The following is a 19,861-nucleotide window of genomic DNA, read 5'->3' as shown; positions in this document are numbered from 1 at the left end:
ATGCACTTCTGGCGCAGTGTGAGCCTATAGGATGCTTTCACATTGCCGTCAGGTGCGATCCGGCATCGCGCCGGAGCCGGCAAATGTTATGTAAAACCGGATGTGACAGATCTGGTTTTCTGCCGGATCCGTCTTGGTCGTCAGACCATAAACCGGATCCGTCTCATCAGTTTCATCCGTTTTTCCATCCGTTTTCCGCCGGATTACGCCGGATCCGGTTTTAAAAACCCCCCTTGGGGGCTTCGAAACGGGATTGGCTGCTGAAATCTATATATACTGTGTTCCTACAGCCCATCTTTGACAGGTTGTAGAGGAGAAAGTGCAGGTTGGAGAGAAGAGCAAGTCACTGGCGAAGATGGATGTTGTGATTGCAAATATTTTGAAGAATGTGGTGGATTTTACAGCGGAGGCGAACCGTTTGAGGGTGATTGTTCTGTAGAAGGAGAGAGCAAGACAGCAGCGCATCAGGCATCAGCGACGCCGTTTGTGGATCCACCCCATCACAGCCAAGAGAATGACGCGTAGGGTCTATTCTACACTCTGCATGGACCTTAGACGAAACCCGGATAAATTTTTTGAATATGTTCGGATGCAAATGGAGAATTTTGATTACTTGGTGGAGCGCATTGCACACCTCATAAGAAAAGCTGACACCTATTGCCGTTTCTCCGTTTCACCCACAGAGCGTCTGATGGTGACTTTAAGGTAAGCCACATTTATTGGATATGCTCGCATCAGAGCACACTTTCACTGCAATCTTGTTGGTGGTAGTTTGTATCTCCAAGTGTTATAGCTGAGTTTTGGTATGTAATGCTGTGATTTTTAACTAATTTATTGTTTTTTAATTCCCCACAGAATTCTTGCAACTGGAGAATCCCTTTCGTCACTGCATTTCCAGTACAGACTCGGGATTTCAACCATATCTGGAATAGTGAAGTACACATGCCGTGCACTGTGGGACTCCTTAGCTGAAGAGTTTTTACTAGAGCCCACAACAGAGAGGTGGATTGAAATTTCTGAAAAGTTTCTACAGATATGTCAGTTTCCGAACTGCTTGGGCGCTGTGGATGGGAAACATATCCGCATTGTAAAGCCAGCAGGATCGGGATCGGAATATTTCAATTACAAGAAATATTTCTCCATTGTCCTCATGGCCATCGCTGACGCGGAATACAAATTTATTGCTGTTGATATTGGGGCCTATGGCCACTCAAATGACTCTCAAGTTTTCAAACTGTCTGCCATGGGGCGTAAACTGTATGGAAACACCTTCCAGTTCCCATCCCCTAGACCGCTGCCGCAAACATCTGGTCCACCTATGCCTTTTGTCTGTGTAGGGGATGAAGCCTTCCAGCTGTCAGAACACCTTTTGAAACCCTACTGTAGCAGAGGATTGACAAGAACAAAACGCATTTTTAATTAACGGCTAACAAGAGCAAGAAGAATGGTGGAATGTACCTTTGGTATTCTGACAGCCAAATGGCGTGTCCTATTGACTGCGATCAACCTCAAGACAGAAACTGTGGATGAGGTGATCAAAGCTTGTGTGGTACTCCACAATTTTGTTATGTGCAAGGAACCCATTTCCATTAAGGACACCGCTGAAGAAACCACCTTGCAAGATTACCAGAACATTACCAATAGAAGTTCTGTGACGGTGTCACGAATGAGGGACAATTTCTATCTTGTCATGGTTTAACTATTGTTACCTTGACCACAGTTGAGTACCTGGTTGTGTTTTAGGCAAAGTCTTTCACCTTTTACCAAAAGTTGTGTACATTGTTAGGAAATCCCCAACAAGATACACAACTATTGGTAAAAGGTGAATTACTTTGTCTAAAACACAACCAGGAACACAACTGTGGCCAAAAGGTAAAATTTATTTACCTTTTACCCACAGTAATGTACCTGGTTTTGTATACCTTTTTACCTTTTGTATACCCTGTACTTAACCATTTTTTATACCATAGTTCGCCGCAGAAATAAAAGACAGACAACCAGTGTAAACCAATACTTTATCTTTTATTGAAAAAAATTTTTTTTTTAATAAACTGTTTGTTAAAAATGTTTCTCTTTTTTATTTAAATACACACATTTATAAATGAGTGTAGTGTGGGGTGGAAATACTGCTGGAGGGGCTGCGGGACACTTCGACACTGGGAGTGTGGAGAGAGGATTGGGATCGTGGTGGGGAAGGAACAGTTAGAGGTGAAGGGGTGGAAAAAGCAAGAGAATGGGTGGACATGTGGGTGGCAGAACAGGTGGTGGGTGGTGGAGAGGAGGGTTGGGCAGGGAATGGAGTAGCAGATGATGTGGTTGCGAAGTGGTAGGGGGAATGAGTTTGGTACTGGGAAGTAGTTTGGTACGGGGCAGGTTGCTGGAAGTGGGGAGGTTGCTGGTACTGGGGAGTTTGCTGGTACTGGGGAGTTTGCTGGTACTGGGGAGGTGGCTGGTACTGAGGAGGTGGCTGGTACTGAGGAGGTGGCTGGTATTGAATAGGAGCGGGAGTATGGACAGTGGCTGGAGGGGGTGCAGGTGAAGGAACTACAGTGGTGGGAGGTGGAGGTTGGGAGGTAACCTGCTGTAGAGCACCGTGGCACGAATGCATTACATGCATCTGCTGGGTAGGAGATAGTGTTGCCATGGGCTCCACAACAGACCTGAAAAAGGTGTGGTTTGGAGAAGATCTTGCTTCTGAATGCATTGTTTGCAGAAGTGTCTTCAACTCCAGAATGCCGGAGTTGAGCTGCTGAAAGCCTGCGGACATTTGCTCGGACAAGACTTTGAGACAGTTCTGGAAAGATGCATTCTGATGCAAGAACTCTGGGGCATAGCTCTTTTCCTGACACCTCTGCCGTTGCCGCCCAGTACCCGCAGGTATACTAGAGGTGGCAGGGGCAGAAGGGTGGGGTAAAGGGAAAGCGATCTCCTCACCAGCAGCTTCATGTAATGTAGGCGGCCACGATGCTCCTGTGTTGGTGGATGGGACAGTTTGGTCGAATGTATGGGAAGGCTGGGAAGGTGCAGATGTACCGGGGCGGTCGAAGTGTCCCTCGGTGCCGGTCTCCTCAGGGATCGCTTCAGAAGGGTCCAACCGTGCAGGCTCCCGAGTTCTGGTCACCGTACTGTGGAACAAAGAGAAAAAAACACAATTAATATACTAACATGCCATTGGCCCTGGCTGAAAAAAAAATTAGACATGTAAACATTACTTTTGGACATGGGGTGTGTAATATTTACCTTCTGGTGACCATTGTTGCCCGGAGGAACGACAGGGCTAGTGCGTACTTGTACTTGCTCCTGCGTCCTCCAGATCCAGTCGGGGCCCGCATCTCTTTATTGAACTCCTTCTTGAAACGATCCCTCACAGACCGCCACCGCTTCACAATTCTCTCCCCTGAAACGAGAAAGCACAAAGTGGTTAGTATACAACATCAGTGTTTCACAAACTCCAGTCCTCGTGGTTCCCAATGGGTCATGTTTTCAGGATTCCAATAGTGTTGCTCAAAAGGAAATCCTGAAAACATGACCCGTGGGTACCACGAGGACTGGAGTTCGGGAAACACTGCTTGACATCAAGCAACGGGAACTGTATATACTTACGCTCTTGAATCTGGGCCCGAGCTTCAAGGTCCTCCGAGCGGTCCACAAGGAGCGAACAGATTTCCTCCCAGAGTCGTCGGGTCACAATTAGATCAGCATGCCGGCGGTCAGCCATATTCCAAAGCGGCTCCATTTATCTAACAAGATCGATGAGGTGGTCCACATCAATCCCTCCATCCTCACCATCAGTGTCGGGAGCACGCTGTGAAGGCTGTTAAAGAAAAAGAGAAAAATAAAATAATTAGCCAACACAAGAAATCAAATAAAAAGTTCCAAAAAACCAAAGCAAAAATATTATACTTACACGCTGGTGACCGCCGCGTCGCTGTCGCCGACGACCCTGGGAGGCACTGTGAGGACCTCTTGGCCGAGCACCAGATTGGGAAGACTAGAAAAGAAAAGCAAAAAAATTATGTGGTTGGATGTAGGCATACAGTGGGGCAAAAAAGTATTTAGTCAGTCAGCAATAGTGCAAGTTCCACCACTTAAAAAGATGAGAGGCGTCTGTAATTTACATCATAGGTAGACCTCAACTATGGGAGACAAACTGAGAAAAAAAAATCCAGAAAATCACATTGTCTGTTTTTTTTCATTTTATTTGCATATTATGGTGGAAAATAAGTATTTGGTCTGAAACAAAATTTCATCTCAATACTTTGTGATATATCCTTTGTTGGCAATGACAGAGGTCAAACGTTTTCTGTAAGTCTTCACAAGGTTGCCACACACTGTTGTTGGTATGTTGGCCCATTCCTCCATGCAGATCTCCTCTAGAGCAGTGATGTTTTTGGCTTTTCGCTTGGCAACACGGACTTTCAACTCCCTCCAAAGGTTTTCTATAGGGTTGAGATCTGGAGACTGGCTAGGCCACTCCAGGACCTTGAAATGCTTCTTACGAAGCCACCCCTTCGTTGCCCTGGTGGTGTGCTTTGGATCATTGTCATGTTGAAAGACCCAGCCACGTTTCATCTTCAATGCCCTTGCTGATGGAAGGAGGTTTGCACTCAAAATCTCACGATACATGGCCCCATTCATTCTTTCATGTACCCGGATCAGTCGTCCTTGCCCCTTTGCAGAGAAACAGCCCCAAAGCATGATGTTTCCACCACCATGCTTTACAGTAGGTATGGTGTTTGATGGATGCAACTCAGTATTCTTTTTCCTCCAAATACGACAAGTTGTGTTTCTACCAAACAGTTCCAGTTTGGTTTCATCAGACCATAGGACATTCTCCCAAAACTCCTCTGGATCATCCAAATTCTCTCTAGCAAACTTCAGACGGGCCCGGACATGTACAGGCTTAAGCAGTGGGACACGTCTGGCACTGCAGGATCTGAGTCCATGGTGGCGTAGTGTGTTACTTATGGTAGGCCTTGTTACATTGGTCCCAGCTCTCTGCAGTTCATTCACTAGGTCCCCCTGCGTGGTTCTGGGATTTTTGCTCACCGTTCTTGTGATCATTCTGACCCCACGGGGTGGGATTTTGCGTGGAGCACCAGATCGAGGGAGATTATCAGTGGTCTTGTATGTCTTCCATTTTCTAATTATTGCTCCCACAGTTGGTTTCTTCACTCCAAGCTGGTTGGCTATTGCAGATTCAGTCTTCCCAGCCTGGTGCAGGGCTACAATTTTGTTTCTGGTGTCCTTTGACAGCTCTTTGGTCTTCACCATAGTGGAGTTTGGAGTCAGACTGTTTGAGGGTGTGCACAGGTGTCTTTTTATACTGATAACAAGTTTAAACAGGTGCCATTACTACAGGTAATGAGTGGAGGAAAGAGGAGACTCTTAAAGAAGAAGTTACAGGTCTGTGAGAGCCAGAAATCTTGATTGCTTGTTTCTGACCAAATACTTATTTTCCACCATAATATGCAAATAAAATGAAAAAAAACAGACAATGTGATTTTCTGGATTTTTTTTTCTCAGTTTGTCTCCCATAGTTGAGGTCTACCTATGATGTAAATTACAGACGCCTCTCATCTTTTTAAGTGGTGGAACTTGCACTATTGCTGACTGACTAAATACTTTTTTGCCCCACTGTATGTGTTTGCTGTGTGATATCTGCGCTACATTGTTTTCTATGTGTTGTATGTAGTGTGATGTTGTGTTTCTGCGTTTGATGCAGGAAACTTACCAATTGCGAGCCCACTCCAGGTATCTGTCCACCCCTTCCTTCTTCTTCTGGGAGCTCCTCTTCAGCTTGTGATTCCTGTTTTGAAATAAAAGCCAATGAATAGACATATATTCCAGAGATGATGGATTTTTTAAATAAAAACTTACCGTCAAACGCTGACGATGTGAGGGAGGGCTCCCAGAAGATGTGGTGTCCTCCTGCTGACCAGTCTCCACTTCTGATGCTGCTGCTGCCGGTGCTGCTGCATCTATACGGCGTGTTCTGCTGGTGAATAAAGAGAAACAAAGGGCCACTGAATATATTGATATTCCATGGCCCTATTTTTGAGGAATGGGGGATTTGATAATTACCGTATGTCATCTGCTGGTGGACTCCCCTCCGCATGGTCACCATGGTCCGTTCGCTCCATTTGGGGTGGTGGTGCTGGTGGTGCAGTGGTCTCCTGCCTTCTCCTGCGGCTGTCGACTCTCTTGGGTGGCATGTTGGCTGTGGCTTAGGGTCCCACTGTCATGGTTTTATATATGTTTGCTGTGGGCAGGGCTACAGAGCATGCTCAGACCAAAAAAAAGGATCCGCCCACCGGATCCGGCTTTGGCCGGACCCGGCACATTGCGGCGCTCATAGACTTTCATTGTGTGAAAAAGCCGGACGCGCCGGATCCGGTGGGTCTGTCTTTTTTTTTGCCGGAGACAAAAAAAGTTACAGTTGCCGTTTTTTCCAGACGCCGGATTGCGACACATTGCCGGATCCGGCCAAAACCGGATGAAACGCATGACCATCCGGCGCGATCTGGCGCTAATGTAAGTCAATGGGGAAAAACCGGATCCGACATTGCATTTCGCCCGATCCGGTTTTCGTAAAAATAGCTGGATCGCGCCTGATGGCGAAAAACTGATGTGTGAAAGAGGCCTTAGGCAAATGTGAATATAAAAAACATGATATGAAGTCTGAAAGATATTTAGATCATTATTACACGTATTATATAATAAATATGGACTCGGGGGGGGGGACAACTTTTTAATAAATGAACACTGTGTCAATCCTGTATGTCATGCTGTTTGGCTGTTTGGTATCTAGCTTTGTACTACAGAAAGCTTCCCTCTATTATGACTGTCCAAAAAGTGCATCACAGCTCTTAAACATATATAACATTAATACAAAAAGTAGGACATGTGTTTTTTTAAAATTTTACGACTTGTGCAACCAATATACACTGTTCAAAAAAAAGGGAACATTTAAACAACACAATGTAACTCCAAGTCAATCACACTTCTGTGAAATCCACTCGCCCAGTTAAGAAGTAACCCTGATTGTGAATCAATTTCTCCTGCCGTTGTGCAAATGGAATAGACAACATGTAGGAGTGATAAGAAATTAGCAAGACAACATTTATAAAGGAGTGGTTCCGTTCTTATCATTTTTGGTTGTTGTTTTGGTCACTTTTGCATTTTGTCTTTGCTCTCACCCCTAGAGGTACAGTAAAGTAGCATGAGGCGGTGTCTACTACAGCCCACAGAAATTACTCAGGTAATGCAGCTCATCCAGGATGACACATCAATGCGAGCTGTAGCAAGAAGGGTAACTCTGTCTGTCAGCACAGTGTCAAGAACATAGAGCAGATATGATACCAAGAGACAGGTCAGTACACCAGGAAACGTGGAGGGGGCCATAGGAGAGAAACAACCCAGCAGCAGGACTGCTACCTCCTCCTTTGTGCAAGGAGGAACAGAAAGAGAAGTGCCAGAGCCCTGTAAAATGACCTCCAACAGGCCACTAACATCCATGTGTCTGCTCAAACTGTCAGAAACATACTCCATGAGACTAGTATGAAGGCTTGACGTCCACAAGTGGGTGTTGTGCTTACAGCCCAACACTGTGCAGAGCGATTGGCAGTTGCCAGAGAACACCAAGACTGGCAGATTTGACATTGGCGCCCTGTGCTCTTTACGGATAAGAGCAGGTTCACAGTGAGCAAATGTGATAGATGTGACAGAATCTGGAGACACCATGGAGAATGTTTTGCTGGCTGCAATATCCTCCAGAAAGAACAGTTTGGCAGTGGGTCAGTAATGGTTAGGGATGCATTTCTTTGGAGGGACGCACAGCCCTCCATGTGCTAGACAGAGGTACCCTGACTGCCATTAGGTCCTGGGATGAGATCCTCAGTCCATTTGTGAGACTATATGCAGGTGCATTGGGCCCTGGGTTTCTTCTGATGCATGACATTACTAGGCTTCATGTGGCTGAAGTGAGTCAGCAATTCCTGCCTGATGAAGGCGTGGATGCTTTTGACTGGCCTAGCTGTTCCCCAGACCTGAATCCAATCGAGCAATGAATATTCATTTCTCTTAAGTAGTGGCATATGTGACCGCCGGCAGCAGGAGGAAGCTGGTGGCTTTGCGCACATAGTCCCGGAAAGTATTCCGGCAACTGTGCTCTGCTTGTGACGTCCCTGCCATGCGCTGCTTACAAGCATAAAGCAGTTGCCGGCACCGGAGTAGGACGCTGCGAGGGAGCGCAGGAAGGTAAGTGTAATGGTTTGTTTTTGAGGCCATGCATACTAGGATGGTGGTGGGGGCCAAATATAAGGATGGGGCCATGCATACCAAAAGGATATAATGGAACTAGAACGAGTACAAAGGAGGGCAACAAAATTAATAAAGGGGATGGGGGAACTACAATACCCAGAGAAATTACCAAAATTAGGATTATTTAGTCTAGAAAAAAGACGACTGAGGGGCGATCTAATCACCATGTATAAGTATATAAGGGGTCAATACAAATAGCTCTAAGAGGATCTGTTTATACCAAGGAAGGTGACGGTCACAAGGGGGCATGCTCTGCGTCTAGAGGAGAGAAGGTTTTTCCACCAACATAGAAGAGGATTGTTTACTGTTAGGGCAGTGAGAATCTGGAATTTCTTGCCTGAGGAGGTGGTGATGGCGAACTCAGTCGAGGGGTTCAAGAGAGGCCTGGATGTCTTCCTAGAGCGTAACAATATTGTATCTTACAGTTATTAGGTTCTTTAGAAGGATGTAGATCTGGGGAATTATTCTAACAGAATATAGGCTGAATTGGATGGACAAATGTCTTTTTTCAGCCTTGCTAACTATGTTACTATGTTAGAATAGGGATGGGGCCATGCATACCAGGACAAGATGGGATCCCTGCATACCAGGATAGGGATGGGGCCATGCATACTGGGATGAGATGGGGGGCCATGCATACTAGGACTGTGATTTTATCAAAATGAAAGCAAGCAGCTTGTTAAGTGACGCCTCACTGGATCAGGGTCTCTGTTCCTAGATTATGCTGCTCCAGGGTAGCAAACACCTGGTGACGAATTTCCTTTAAAATGTGGCCAAATATAATTGTCTGTTAAGTGTGAAACCACCAATCTTCTGTTAATGTGGTGACATTTAGTTTAGTTAAGCAATGATTCTTACTATTTCCAGCTGTTTGGTAAGTTCCAATAGTTGAGCTTGTAAGGCATTGTTCTCACTGGTCAGATCTGCACAGTCGCTCATCATTTTCTGTCTCAGCACACTTTCCTGTTCAGAAAATAGTTCATTTTCACGAATTTGCTGATGGAGAAAACTTATTTCATTCCTGCAAAACCAAATATTATCAGTTTTTACACCTATTTCACTTCCACTCTATATATGTTAAAAAGGGTCCATCTTTAACCCTGTAAAGGGCACCTGTCAGTAGGATCAACCTTCCTAAGCCGTCTAAAGGGTCCTAGAAAGTTAAATAAAGTTATACTTTGATACAGTTAGGTCCATATATATTTGGACAGAGACAACATTTTTCTAATTTTGGTTCTAGACATTACCACAATGAATTTTAAACAAAACAATTCAGATGCAGTTGAAGTTCGGACTTTCAGCTTTCATTTGAGGGTATCCACATTAAAATTGGATGAAGGTTTTAGGAGTTTCAGCTCCTTAACATGTGCCACCCTGTTTTTAAAGGGACCAAAAGTAATTGGACAATTGACTCCAAGGCTATTTCATGGACAGGTGTGGGCAATTCCTTCGTTATGTCATTCTCAGTTAAGCAGAGAAAAGGCCTGGAGTTGATTTGACGTGTGGTGCTTGCATTTGGAAGGTTTTGCTGTGAAGGAAACATGCGGTCAAAGGAGCTCTCCATGCAGGTGAAACAAGCCATCCTTAAGCTGCAAAAACAGAAAAAACCCATCCGAGAAATTGTTAAAACATTAGGAGTGGCAAAATCTACAGTTTGGTACATCCTGAGAAAGAAAGAAAGCACTGGTGAACTCATCAATGCAAAAAGACCTGGGCGCCCACGGAAGACAAACAGTGGTGGATGATCGCAGAATAGTCTCCATGGTGAAGAGAAACCCCTTCACAACAGCCAACCAAGTGAGCAACACTCTCCAGGAGGTAGGCGTATCAATATCCAAATCTACCATAAAGAGAAGACTGCATGAAAGTAAATACAGAGCGTTCACTGCATGGCGCAAGCCACTCATAAGCATCAAGAATAAAAAGGCTAGACTGGACTTTGCTAAAAAACATCTAAAAAAGCCAGCACAGTTCTGGAAGAACATTCTTTGGACAGATGAAACCAAGATCAACCTCTACCAGAATGATGGAAAAAGAAAAGTATGGCGAAGGCGTGGGTACAGCTCATGATCCAAAGCATACCACATCATCTGTAAAACATGGCGGAGGCAGTGTGATGGCTTGGGCATGCATGGCTGCCAGTGGCACTGGGTCACTAGTGTTTATTAATGATGTGACACAGGACAGAAGCAGCCGAATGAAATCTGAGGTATTCAGAGCCATACTGTGTGCTCAGATCCAGCCAAATGCAGACAAACTGATTGGTTGTTGTTTCATACTACAGATGGACAATGACCCAAAACATAAAGCCAAAGCAACCCAGGAGTTTATTAAAGCAAAGAAGTGGAATATTCTTGAATGGTCAAGTCAGTCACCTGATCTAAACCCAACTGAGCATGCATTTCACTTGTTAAAGACTAAACTTCAGACAGAAAGGCCCACAAACAGCAACTGAAAACCACCGCAGTGAAGGCCTGGTAGAGCATCAAAAAGGAGGAAACACAGCGTCTGGTGATGTCCATGAGTTCAAGACTTCAGGCAGTCATTGCCAACAAAGGGTTTTCAACCAAGTACTAGAAATGAACATTTTATTTACAATTATTTAATCTGTCCAATTACTTTTGGTCCCTTTAAAAACAGGGTGGTACATGTTAAGGAGCTGAAACTCCTAAACCCTTCATCCAATTTTAATGTGGATACTCTCAAATGAAAGCTGAAAGTCTGAACATCAACTGCATCTGAATTGTTTTGTTTAAAATTCATTGTGGTAATGTCTAGAATCAAAATTAGAAAAATGTTGTCTCTGTCCAAATATATATGGACCTAACTGTATCTATGACCTGATGTCTCATTCCAAGGTTATCCACATTTTTGTTAACCCCTTTAGCCCCCAAGCCTGTTTGCACCTTCATGACCAGGCCAAATTTTACAATTCTGACTACTGTCACTTTATGAGGTAATAATTCTGGAATGCTTCAAAGGATCCCACTGATTCGTAAACTGCTTTTTTTCGTGACAAATTGTACTTCATGATAGTAGCAAAATTTATTTGATATGACGTGTTTATTTGGGGAAAAAAATGGAAATTTGAAGAAAATTTTGAAAGTTTCAAACTTAATTGTTATGCACTTAAATCGGAGACTTTATATCACACAAAATAGTTAATAATAAATAACATTTCAAACATGTCTGTTTTACATCAGCACATTTTTTGAAACTTTTTTTTTCTAAGAAGTTATAAGGGTTAAAATTTGACCAGCGATTTATCATTTTTTCAACAAAATTTACAAAACCATTTTTTTTAGAGAACACATTACATTTGAAGTGAATTTGAGGGGTCTGTATGACAGGAAATAAGTGACAAAAGTGACATCATTCTAAAAATTGTACCCCTTAAGGTGCTCAAAATGACAATTAAGAAGTTAATTAACCATTGAGGTGCTTCACAGGAATTTTTAGAACGTGGAGGGAAAAAATGAACATTTAACTTTTTTTCACAAAAAAATTATTTTAGACCCAATTTTTTTTATTTTCACAAGTGTAACAGAAAAAAATATACACTAAAATTTGTTGTGCAATTTCTCCTGAGCATGACAATACCCCATATGAGGGGGAAAACCACTGCTTGGGCGCATGGAAGCACTCGGAAGGGAAGGAGCGCCATTTGACTTTTTGAATGCAAAATTTGCTGTAATAATTAGAGGATGCCACATCGTGTTTGTAGAGCCTCTGATGTGCTTAAACAGTGGAAACCCGCCACAAGTAACCCAATTCTGCAAACTAGACCCCTAAAGGAATGTATTTAGATGTGTGGTAAGCACCTTGAAGCCCCAGGTGTTTCACAGAGGTTTATAACATTGAACAGTGAAAATAAAAAAACAAACACATTTTTCCCACAAAAATGTTTTTTAACCCAATAGATTAGTTTAAGATTAACACACTGGCGCCAGTCCACTTGGACAGAGAAGGAAGGTCCACTATTCCCAGATGCAGCTGGTGAATAACAGGCTCTGTGCTGGTGCCTGTTTAAAAGAGCTAAAGCTGATAAGAAAAGAAATACACCACGCTATACTGGGAACTGAAAAAATAATATAACTGAGTACTTACTTGCTGGTGTGTGAAAAAATCACGTGGTGGTGGATGTATAGCAGTATTCTGAGACTATTCACCTTGTCATAGATGTATATTGCCTTGCATTTGGATGCCAAAACTGCTGAGTAGATAATATAGGGTTACATGGGGGTGAGCCCGTTAGTGTGTTTCAGAGGGAAAAAATATAAAAAAAAAAAAAATAAAATAAAATATGAACTAATCTTGATTTACTCACTTAAGGAAATCAGAACCATATAAAATACATGCTGTAAATGTAGCCATTGCCAAGTATTAAGACTGGAATGTTGCAGCCTGTTTCTGATGTAAAAAAATATAATAGTTGAAAAATAAAATGAAACACACAAAAAAAGAGGGGGATAAATAGATGTTTGAGATGATAACTGAATGCTGACCTTACTGCATGCCAATTTCAACAGGCGAGGTCAGAATGATTAATCCTGTGCAAAACAAATGATGGCACAGTTCCTGCAAAGTGAATGAGCGTTAGTGACAGCTTGTGCCCACTAGTGGAACGAGGTGCTTGATTCTGGTGCACTTACTTGCAAGGCCAGTGCTCAGTGAGGCAGGCTTGGGTGCTCAGCGTGGGGGCTGGGGCTGCTGCTGCTAATCGGTATGGATGTGGAGACCGCCGCTGCCTCGCGTGCTCCGGCCGAGAGCAACGCTGAGGGACTCGGCGTGTGATGGGGCAGGGCTAGCGTGACGTCACACTGGGGGTAAGACGGTGGCTCAAAGGCAGCACAATACCGACATGTTTCGAGAGATAGCTACTCTCTTCATCAGGGTTGTCTGATGAAGAGAGTAGCTATCTCTCGAAACATGTCGGTATTGTGCTGCCTTTGAGCCACCGTCTTACCCCCAGTGTGACGTCACGCTAGCCCTGCCCCATCACACGCCGAGTCCCTCAGCGTTGCTCTCGGCCGGAGAACGCGAGGCAGCGGCGGTCTCCACATCCATACGGATTAGCAGCAGCAGCCCCAGCCCCCACGCTGAGCACCCAAGCCTGCCTCACTGAGCACTGGCCCTGCAAGTAAGTGCACCAGAATTAAGCACCTCGTTCCACTAGTGGGCACAAGCTGTCACTAACGCTCATTCACTTTGCAGGAACTGTGCCATCATTTGTTTTGCACAGGATTAATCATTCTGACCTCGCCTGTTGAAATTGGCATGCAGTAAGGTCAGCATTCAGTTATCATCTCAAACATCTATTTATCCCCCTCTTTTTTTTTTTGTGTTTCATTTTATTTTTCAACTATTATATTTTTTTACATCAGAAACAGGCTGCAACATTCCAATCTTAATACTTGGCAATGGCTACATTTACAGCATGTATTTTATATGGTTCTGATTTCCTTAAGTGAGTAAATCAAGATTAGTTCATATTTTATTTTATTTTTTTTTTTCTTCCCTCTGAAACACACTAACGGGCTCACCCCCATTTAACCCTATATTATCTACTCAGCAGTTTTGGCATCCAAATGCAAGGCAATATACATCTATGACATGGTGAATAGTCTCAGAATACTGCTATACATCCACCACCACGTGATTTTTTCACACACCAGCAAGTACTCAGTTATATTATTTTTTCAGTTCCCAGTATAGCGCGGTGTATTTCTTTTCTTATCAGTTTTTTAACCCAAATTTTTTTCTTTTCACAAGGGTAACAGGAGAAACTGCACCTTACAATTTGTTGTGCAATTTCTCCTAAGTACATTGATACCTCATATGTGGGGAAAAACTACTGTTTGGACATATGGCAGGGCTCGGAAGGAAAAGATTGCCATTCGACTTTTTGAATACAAAATTTGCTGGAATAATTAGCAGATGCCGTGTTGTGTTTGGAGATCCCCTAATGTGTCTAAACATCAGAAAACCCCCACTAGTGACGCCATTTTGGAAACTAGACCCTCATGAAACTTATCTAGATGTGTGGTGAGCACCTTGAACTCCCAGGTGCTTCTCAGAAGTTTATAACATTGAGCCGTACAATTAAAGAAATCAAACTTTTCCAACAAAAATGTTTTTTTTGCCCCAAATTTTGCATTTTCATAAAAGGTAACAAGAAAAGATGGAACCCAAAATTTGTTGTGCAATTTCTCCAAAGTATGCAGATATCCCATATGTGGGGGGAAACCACTGTTTGAGTGTATGGCAGGGCTCAGAAAGGAATGAGTGAAATTTTGGAACGCAGACTTTGATTAAATGGTTTGCGGACGTCATGTCACGTCACGTTTGGAGAGCCCCTGATGGGCCTAAACACTGAAACCCTCCTACAAGTGATCCCCTTTTGAAAACTAGACCCAATGAATTTATCTAGATGTGTGGTGAGAACCTTGGAAGCCTAGGTGCTTCACGGAATTTTATAAAGTTGATCTGTGAAAATGAAAAATGTTGTTTTAGTCCCAATTTTTTCATTTTCACAAAGATAACAGGAGAAAAACCTCAAAATTTGTTGTGCAATTTCTTCTGAGTACGCCGATATCCTATATGTGGTTGAATCATACTGAAGTTCAGATTTTGCAGGAATGCTTTGAGAGTGCCATGTGACATTTGCAGAGCTCCTGAGGTGACAGAATGGGAGAAACCTCCCACATGTGACCTCATTTTCCAAACTACACCCCCCCCAATGAATTCTTCTAGGGCTGCAGTGATCATATTGACACCACATGTGCCTCACAGAATTTTATACTATTTGAAGGTGAAGAAAGAATAATTACTTTTTTACCACTAAAATGTTGTTTTAGCCCCCAAGCTATTAATTTTTATAAGGGCTAATGGAAAAACAATGGACGTCAGTTTGTTGTAAAAATTTCCCTGGACTGCGCCAATACCCTACATTTAATCTGGAAATATTTTTCAGGCACAGTGCAAAGCTCAGAAGGGAAAGAGTGCCATATTATAGTGCATATTTTTCTGTTAAGGTTTGCAGGTGCCATGACCCACTGGTCTGAGGTGCCAAAACAGCAGAAACCCTCATAAGTGACCCCTTTTACAAACTACACCTCTCAATGAATTTATCTAGGGGTGCAGTGATCACATTAACACTACAGGTGTGTCACAGAATTTTATACCATTGGGCAGTGAAGAAAAAATAATTAATTTTTTACCACCAAAATTTAGTCCTAGCCACAGATTTTAAATTTTCACAAGGGAAAGTGGGTAAAAATGGCATCAAAATGTGTCCACCAATTTTTGCTAATAGTGGAAATACCCCATATGTGGCTATACAGTCCTGCTTAGCCATTAGCCATACGGCGAGGCTTGGGAGGGACGGAGCGCTATTTGCCTCCTCGAGCGCAGATTTTCCTAGAATAACTTGCAGAATCCATATACAGAGCCCTGGAAGAGCAGAATAATCCATCCCTCAAGTGACCCCATTTTGGAAATTATTCACCTTTGGGAATTTATGTACAGGTGTAGTGACAATTTTGACTCCATGGGTGTTTTCCAGAAACAACCAGCAGTGTATGTTGCTAAGTAAAAATTGCAAACTACCATTGTAGTGCCCAGTACATTGTAGTACCAAAAAATGTTGTAGTGCTCAGCTTGTGCTTCTGGAGACATACGTCCATAAATTAGGCAGGTTGTCATAGCTACAGAAATGCCAAACATGTGGACACTAAATGTGGTTTAGGCACACTGGGGCTCAGAATGGAGAGGGGCATTTGGATTTGGGAGTGCAGACTTTGTTGAATTTATTTTGGGGGCGAGGAGCGATTTAACTTTTTCAGAGCCTTTGTGCTATCAGTAATCTGGAAGCCCTCTATATTTCCATTGACAGAAGATGGACCTGAGTGGGAAGCTTTTGTTAGGAACATTTAATATAACATTTGGGAGCACATTTATCCTGCGCTCTACCCTGAGCACTTATATTGGTTTTTTTTCATCTAAATCTGTGAGTGACGTGATCCATTCACTATAATAAGCCAGCAGTGTTACTCTGGACTCTGTCTGGCCTCTGTTCACGAGTATCCTTCTTTTCAGAAATGTACAAAACTGTGGCTGACGACACTTTTATGCACGCCTAAAAAGAGGGACACCGCCAAATCACAGGTCAGACGGCATTCACAGTGCCTCCATCTTCCTTATTATAGAGAATCTTCCGCTGGGGGTTCTGTCTGAATGACATATTTCAGAGATTTACATGGAGATGCTGGTGTAAACTCTAAGCGTAGAGCGCAGGATAAATGTGAGCTGAGCCTTACTCTATTTTTTAGGAGACAGAATTAACAAATCAACAGAATTTGAACAATTGTTTTTATTTATTTTTACGTAGTCCCTTGTACAGTATAAGTGATTAGACAACTTTATTGATTGGATCGGTGCAATACCAGATTTATCTTGAGTTTTTTATGTTTGGCTGCTATCACACACGAAAAAAAACTATTTTTGCAAAAACTAGTTTTTGTAGTGCCATATTTTGATAGCTATAATTGTGCCATATTTCTGTTGACAGAGTCATTTCAGGGCTTGTTTTATGTGGGATGAGTTGCTGTTTTGTTGGTGCAATGTTTGGTCACATGACATTTTTTGATCACTTTCTATTCCGATTTTGGGAGGCAGAATGAACAAGAACAAAAACCAGCAATTGAGGAATTTGTTCTTTTTGGGGTTTTTTTTAATGTCATTCCGCTTGTGGTAAAAATGATATGGCAGCTTTATTCTTCGGATCAGTACGATTGCAGTGATATCACATTTATTTTTTTTTATGTTTGGCTTTTTTACACAATAAAAACTATTTTATAGAAAATACATATTTTTTTTAATTGCTTTATTCTGAGATCTATAACTTTTTATTTTTCTGCTGATGAACCAAATGACGAATTGATGTTTCAAGCTATACCATTTTTATTTACATTCATATTTTTGATGGTATTTTATTCCACTTTTTGTTCTGCTGTATGATGATGATGATGATGATGATGATGATGAAGCATCATTTTTTTGCCTTGTTTTTTTATTTTTTACGATGTTCACTGAAGGGGTTAACTAGTGTGACATTTTTACAGGGCAGGTTGTTCTGGACGTGGCGATACAAAATATGTGTACTTTTTTCCTTTTTAATATATATATATATATATATATATATAAATATATATATACATACCACGATCCCCGGATCTGACGCCCTTAAACTTTTACTTTTGGGGTTATGTCAAGCAACATGTGTACATTGAAAGTATCAACAACATTAGTCACTTAAAACAGAGAATCACAGACGTTATTCACTCTGTTACACCAGACATCCTTACCCGTGTGTGGCAAGAACTTCACTATCATTTGGATGTGTGTAGGGCAACAAATGGAGCCCACATCAAACTGCACTGAATAGGTATGAAACGGAGAGAGTTTTTCTTTTATCTGGAGCAGATTTCACATGTCTATCGTCTTTTGTTGCTTTCCAGTGACTGGTCAAAAGTGCACCATGACTTTACAGACACACTGTATATATTTTACTATTATGTGATTTATTTTTTTAAGACTTTTTTTTACTTAGTTCTACTATGAGACTTTGACTTTCAGCGCTCTGATCGCAGTTATAAAGCATAGCAATGCAGGAGCATGGTGCCGATAGGAGGGCAGAGCGGGCTCTCTCCTTCTGTCTTGTAAATGCTGCGATCGATATCGACCGCAGCATTTACCGGGTTAGTCTGATGTGAGTGGTGCAGGAACTGCTCTTGGCAGTGAGTGCTGAGTGTCAGCTGTCAGAATCGCTGAATACCTGGCGGTGATCACACGCACACAGCTCCAGTATACAATCACCTGGAGGTATCCATACGTCCAAGGTTTTTGTACTTATCGATCTGGATGTAAGGATACGCCCAAGGTCATGAAGGGCTTAAACTGATTTTCACACAAAGTAAATATTAAAGTTGATTTTAATAAATACATCTTGGAATAATAATTTCCTCAATTGGATGTGTGTAAATAAAATGTTCCTGTGCCGAGTTAATCTTATATATTTACCCTGGCTGGTACTGTGTAATGGCTGTGTCTGACCGTACAGGGACATGGTCTGATGATACTACAGCTTCTGGACAGGGGAGGAAGGAAAAGAGTATACAGATATTACATCATGGGATCACAGCAGATTCTTTTTGTGAGATAAAACATTTCCCTGCATGTTTTGAAAAAATGTTTTATCTCAAAGAAAGAATTATTTGTGATCCCGTGCTGCATTGACTGTATACCCTTTTGCTTCCTCCCCTGCCCAGGAGCTGTGGTATGATTAGACCATGTTCCTGCACGGTCAGAAACAACCATTACATAGTACACATAATTTACACATCCAAATGTGGAAATCATTATTTCTGCAAAATCTATTGATTAAAATGAACTTTGTTCATGGGGCAACCCCTTTAAGGGTTCTATATATGTCTCATCTAGTAGGTCTTGGTGGGGTGTAAGGAGTAACATCTGTGCTCCTGAAGAGTGACATGCCAGTGTAAGGAGATTTGTAGGCCATGCAGTGCTCTTCTGGGAAATTAAATATGCAAATTGTCTCTTCGCAGATGAAAGGACTTGAACTCTAGTGCCACCTACTGGAAGTAGTAATCTTAATAGTCAATATCAACCCTTTAATGAGCCTTGCTATATAACTTAGGATAAAAGCCAAATCAGGTCGTCTTTAAAAGTTCAGGAAGAACATTTATGATCTGAGGCCTACTACTATGGCACTTTTATGGGATTATATTATATTCACCCCTTTGCTGGTGTAGAATTTTACAAACAGTTCTGTATGTGGTGGGCACAATGGTCTAATCTATTCGGCATTCATCTTATTAACTAGCTGGTACACTGCTTTTTTATCCTACTATATGGATATTACAATGAAGAATATATGCAAGGTGGCAACACTGTAGCATGTTTTCCTAGGGTGGTGGAAGGTCATTAATATTGATAATTAGGTCTTTCGGGAATTGGAAAACACCATATTGACACTGCAGTCAGAGTTGGATTTGGAGGGTTGAGGCTAGGAGCCGCAGCACAATAAGGTGTCCTGAATGCTAGCTATGGTTTTTAGAAATCAGACTCGTTTCACGCAGCTGACATTTGCAATCCGATTGTTGACCGCAATGTTAGGAGACCTGCGGTCGATTTTCACTTGGACTGTAAGTGTTGGAGGTGTGAAACCGGCCTCAGACAGATCATTCTTTTACCCCAATGTACTAATGAGCTGTCAGAGGAAACAGATCTGTGCACCTTAAATCTTGTGTCAGCTGATTCTGAGTCACGGTTGTGTGTTTGATCAGTTTTTCCTCCATTTCATGCCTGGCTGAATTCACTTTCAGCAGCTCAATTCTCTTCTGTGACAGTTGTTTTTCCATCTCTTTTTGTTGCTCCATTCTTTGCTTCAGCTGTACAAAACAGCAAAAATGACAAACTTGACAAAAGTATACACAACTGACAAAGTACTGGTATGTCA

At 42.3% G+C, this 19,861-nt stretch overlaps 1 protein-coding gene across 1 annotated transcript in view; it reads right to left on the bottom strand.

Annotated features, from left to right (window-relative positions):
* LOC141089389 (uncharacterized) overlaps positions 1 to 19,861 on the bottom strand; it is a 93,396-nt gene that overhangs the window by 37,019 nt on the left and 36,516 nt on the right. Inside the window, exons 6-7 of the mRNA XM_073575749.1 lie at positions 19,639 to 19,793; positions 9,181 to 9,343 (exon numbers count right to left, since the gene is read on the bottom strand). Of these exons, the coding sequence (XP_073431850.1) occupies positions 9,181 to 9,343; positions 19,639 to 19,793 (318 nt within the window). The remainder of the gene's footprint in view (positions 1 to 9,180; positions 9,344 to 19,638; positions 19,794 to 19,861) is intronic.

The sequence above is a fragment of the Dendrobates tinctorius genome, unplaced genomic scaffold (assembly GCF_039654945.1).
Source record: "Dendrobates tinctorius isolate UK_male_01 unplaced genomic scaffold, ASM3965494v1 ptg000046l, whole genome shotgun sequence".
Lineage (NCBI taxonomy): Eukaryota > Metazoa > Chordata > Amphibia > Anura > Dendrobatidae > Dendrobates > Dendrobates tinctorius.
This window is presented reverse-complemented; position numbering and strand designations above follow the sequence as displayed.